Raw genomic sequence first — 5,401 nt, forward strand, 5'->3', positions numbered from 1 at the left:
TACAGAATAAATATGTTACTTCATTTCTATTTTCATTCTAATCGATAATATTTAGGTTACAATTCCATGGAATAAATCTTGAGAAAAAAATAAATGATCTACAAGATAAACAAAACTAGAAATTCGTAACACAATTGTCAATCGAATCTAAGGAACGAAAAAAGAAACAAAAGGAGAAGAAAAAATAACACACATATCGAGTAAACCTCACCCCCACCCCCCCTCCCGTTGCCCCGTGAACAATATTTCATCAGAAAAACCACCCCTGTTTGTAAACTCAGGATGCATACACGCGTACGATCGCTAAACGTTAAGGAGCGTTTATGTTCATAACATGAAGGAAGCATACATATGAAAAAAAAAAGAAAAAAAAAAGAAAAAGAAGAATAATATCGATCGATGATGTGTGTGTCGGGTTCATACATTACACTTTAAATGACGCAAACTTTCTTTCCCTATATATATATATATATATTAAAAAAAAAAAGAAGAAGAAAAAAAAAAGAAAATTCGATCGATGACGTTGAAAGAGGGTGAACGGAAGAGATGGGGATGTTGAAATAAGGTAAGAGTGGAAACTGGCGGTGTAGGGGTGGGGAGGGGGGTAAGTAAAGAGAAGTTTATCGTTGAATGGTGGAAAATCGAAAATTTGAAATTCCCTTCACGTGCATTTCTTCTTCTTCTTCTTCTTGTTGTTCCCTCCTGCGACTTTCGAATCTCGTTCTCGACGCGTTGGCATTCTCGGGGCCAATGAGGAGAGATCAGCTATGTTAGTCGACTAAGAGGAAGAAAAAAGGAAGCACCACGCCCAAGGTACGTGGCAGGAACGCAGAGAGATGACTGTGTGTTAACCCTCTCCTTTTTTCTTTTTTTTTTATTATTTTTTTACTTTCTATGTGTGTATAAGTGTACGTTGAACGTATTTTGCGCGTACCAACAGCAACAGCAACAACAGCAGCAGCAGCAGCAACAGCAGCAGAAGCTTTTCTTCTCTTTCTTTATTTCTGTTCAATTCCGTTCCGTTCTGTTCTGTTCCGACACGAAACACGCTACCACGTCCTCAAATTGAAGCTTTCGGTTGAAAAAGAGATGCGTGACCTCAACTCGATCCGTTCTTTCGGTTTTTTTCGGTTGCTTTTTTTGTTTCTTTTTCTTTTTATTTGCTTTTCATTTTTTTTCGGTATCTTTTTGGTTACTTTTTTGTTTTTTTTTCTTTATTTTTTATTTTATTTTTGGATAGGTTATACGTACTTGAAAGTAAAATGAAAGGTTATACGAAAAGTGGGAATGGAGGAAAGAAAAAAGGTGGACGAGGATGATGGAAGGGTCCGAAGAAAGAGAGGCGCCATGTTGTGTTCCCTTGCGATGACAAGAAACCCGACGGTAGCGAAAACCCAACAGCGCTTATTTTACCGTCCTACGTCTTGATTGGGTGATTACGAATTATGCATGCTTCTACCACCGACAATCTTAGACTTATACTTTAGATGAGGAATAATATTAGAGGTTATGTTATATCCTTTCGCGTTTTATGATATAAATATATACATGATTAATCTTTTATTAATTTCATCTCGTTTTATGGTTAGATAAAAATATTCTTATATCAAAAATATTGTGTCTTTCAATTACGTTTAAGAAAATATTATTTGAAATATATAAAAGTGTTTATAAATATATAAATACTATTTTTTAGAATTTTAATCGTAATGACTTTTAATTCCAAATGAATTATATATTAATCGATCATTTACCTTGATCTAATTTATTTATATATAAATAATCATTTGTAGAATGAAAATAATAATGTTAATATGTTTGCAATAATAAAGAATGCAATCAATAATATCAAACGAAAATTGTTTAAAATAAAGTCTCGATAGTTTGATATAAAGAAAAACAAAAAATAAAAAACAAAAAAGAAAGAAGCAATATCGTCAAGTTTGTATCCAGGCAATGATTCAAATAAGGGAAGATTCTATATCGGTCGGATGTTTTGCAAACAAGTGAAGCGCGCGATCGCTCATCAGCTCGATTCTTTCCATGCGGGGGGGACAAGCTCCCGCGGTGCTCGAGCTAATGAAATTATCCGGTTCGAGACCCCCTGCAACGACATCAACGAGCTACGACAGCCAGTTATCCTGTGATTACGCTATACGCAGTTATACACAGACACAAACACGCATACACAACCAGAAGCAAGGAACACTTGTTAGGATATTGCAAACATTTGTACAAAAAATATCCTGTGTACAGTTACATATACAGATACAATTAGGATACTAGTAACATTTTAACACACTCATACACACATATTTACATTTTAAAAAAAACAGTTAAAAATAAAAAGATGAACTTTTTAATAGACCATATTCGTCTTCTTGACACATGGACTAGTAATTATAAAAATGAATCTAACGAGGACATCTTCCTGGTGATATCCTAGGAAATAGTTTCTCCAATGTAAAAGAATTCCTTCCTAGTATATATCGTTAAGATCGAAATCATGAAACTGGTTGGGATGTTGGTAGGGTGTTGGTATAGGAAAGGATGGATAGATAGGAAACAAGAATGAGGAGTGAGATAAATATATTTAATTGGCTCACGTGCCTCGATATTACCTCCTCAACGTTCTTTATAATAAATCGTTCATTGGAAACCATGAAGGATAGATAATTAGAGAAAGATCTTTTCTTCTCTCGAGAAAACTGAGGGATAGATAAAAGATATTACTATACGTAGAGTGTATCTACCATGGAAAAGTAGCAAAGAGTAAAATTTATGGATCCTGCTTGTTATTACAACTACGATGACCAACACCCTACCCTCTACTAGAATCACTGGACACTTCAGCAACCCTATCCCCGATGTCCAGGGCGTGGCAGATTGGTGATTTACTAAAGTCATTTGTGCCGATAATGCTGACAGATGCTATACATTCAGGATCCTGTTACGCGATATACTGAGTCCTTGCAATTTGATACTCTATTTTCTATACCTAACAGAAAAGGGTTAACGCACCTTCCTATTATTTTTTTTTTTCGGTTTCAGAATTATCCTTCAACGATTTGCTCGTTGTTTAATTTAATGTTTATTGTCATTATTATCAATTATGATAAATTATTATTCATGGATAAATTAATTGGTAATAAAACTTACTTGCGTTTGAGTTAGTCCAAGGCTTGCTGCAAGTTCTGCTCTTTCTGGTAATGCCAGGTACTGTGTTCTTTGGAACCTCCTATTCAGCTGCTGAAGTTGCAGACTGCTATAGATGGTCCTCGGCTTTCTCATCTTTTTACCCTTGCCATTCCTCAGTGAACCACCACCACCACCTCCAAGTTCATCTACCAGACTTCCACCCTTGTCGCCCAATGGCGAGAGGTCTGCGAACATGCACCACCCTAACATCAACTTTCAGAATCCTCGTCATTTCTGGTATACGAACTAAAGAGAAACTGAACTAAAAAATTTCATCCCTTTTTCAATTTCTAAATTAATAAACTTAAATGAGATTGTTTGTTTAATATATCATATCGATTAAATATTATTAATTTTTTTTAATAATTTACAATATTATTCACCGATAGTTCCATTTGATTGTATATATATTTCGGATAACTTTCATAATGTTAAATTTGGCACTAATCAATGCACCAATTCAACGTAGATGGCGCGTATTATCTAGGGATATCTAGTAATTAACAAAAGTATATTTCAATATAAAAGAGTGATTCCCCTTTTGAAGTACGACAGAAAAGAAACCGTATTACATTAATAAGAATCATTTTGAAAAACTTTTATTAAATTCCAATGTACGATTAACATAACCTAAAACCTTATAAACAATATATCCAATATATTATCATCGGTTAAATATTATTTGAAAGAATAATTGTTTACACAATATTTAATCGTTCTTTATCAATCAGAAAACGATCGTATGTATTCTGAAAATCATTGATTTATATCTTACAAAATTGATATTAAAAATCATAAAACTATGTCGACAGCTTTAATCTTTGATCGTAAAATCGACAAGCTAATAGTATTATTATTCGTGGTTTGCTTAAGTTCATTGAGATGTCAAGCGCGACAAAACATCGAGTTAACGTCGAGGAGTTACGCGAGAGGTTCGCATACCGAACCTTTCCCCGTGATAATTAGCGCGATTATTAATTAAAGCGTAATTTGCGGTCGCGCGGCCGGACGTAAACGTGGGTTAGAGCAACGATCATCGTGATTTATGACCGGCGCTCGTGTCATTCCCTCCGAAAGGCAAAAGCCCGTATAGTAGTATTGTATATGCCAACGATCATCATAGTTCATTCATCTACTATACTTCACTAGTTTCCATTTTTCTTTCTATTTCTTTTTCCAATCTATTACTATGTTTCTTTTTTTTTTACTTCAATTATTCCATAATTTTTTATTCTCATTATTACACGTTCAATTTTAATACACATCTTTACTTTTCTAATTTAATCAAAATTAACATTCGCCAAATTTGTGCACGATCTGTTTTTATGTTCTTTTTATTAAATATTTTTATAACACGTCGATTATTTTTTATTGTTCCTCTTCAATTATTTGAAATTGTATTTTTATTTAATAAATCTCGTTCCTAGAATTAATAGCAATAAAAAAAAGTTATTGTAACAGGATAAAGTTTCTAATACAAAAGTGGACATTCCTAATATATTTCGTTCGGACATTTTATACATTTTCTTCGAAGTTTCTAACCTCAAAAATGTATACAATGATCTATTATAGAACAATCTGTTCATTCCTTGTACTATTACATTGATTTATTTACGTAATTACAAAACTGAGAGACAGTTATTTTTAAACATTTAAACAACAAATTTACTGATCAACTTAATAAATTATTTTTAAAAGACAAAATGAATGTAATCGTTGTGAAAATCTATAGAAAATAATCTTATTCATTTGTACGTCACACATTAATATATGAAACTTTTTAAAGAATTTGTGTGTATAATTAATTCGTTTCATATATAATAAATAATTTCAATAATAATACAAAATATAATTTATTTAAAAATATGTGTGAACAATAAATATCGTTTTAGATAACAAAATGTACGAACCCACAGATCTTCATTAAAAAAGAAAAGTTTTTAATACAATTTCGAGATTATAGATCGACTAACGAACTATTGAAAGAATAAATGAAACCAATAATAAAAAAAAAGAAAGAAAGATAAAATAAAAAAGGTATATTATTATCGATTACGAGTAAACTCGCGTTAATTAGAAACGGGTTATATGACGAAACCACTGTATCTGTAAAAGTATACGTTCATCATGAGTACGGAAAATCGGTGAGTACCGTTTTAACATCGCCATAGTATTTCCCTTTCCCCTTCCCCTTCCCCCTCCC

At 32.6% G+C, this 5,401-nt stretch overlaps 1 protein-coding gene across 6 annotated transcripts in view; it reads right to left on the reverse strand.

Annotated features, from left to right (window-relative positions):
* The window catches only part of LOC106788333 (homeotic protein distal-less), a 91,269-nt gene that overhangs the window by 77,961 nt on the left and 7,907 nt on the right, over positions 1-5,401 (reverse strand). For 3 of the 6 annotated variants that reach the window (XM_014751504.1, XM_014751505.1, XM_014751501.1), the window contains exon 2: positions 3,160-3,383. In XM_014751504.1, the coding sequence (XP_014606990.1) occupies positions 3,160-3,383 (224 nt within the window). Of the gene's footprint in view, positions 1-3,159; positions 3,402-5,401 lie in introns of all 6 variants that reach the window. The other 3 variants (XM_014751500.1, XM_014751499.1, XM_014751502.1) reach the window with 1 other exon arrangement.

Source organism: Polistes canadensis, unplaced genomic scaffold (genome assembly GCF_001313835.1).
Source record: "Polistes canadensis isolate GaletaPanama2010 unplaced genomic scaffold, ASM131383v1 scaffold_135, whole genome shotgun sequence".
NCBI lineage: Eukaryota > Metazoa > Arthropoda > Insecta > Hymenoptera > Vespidae > Polistes > Polistes canadensis.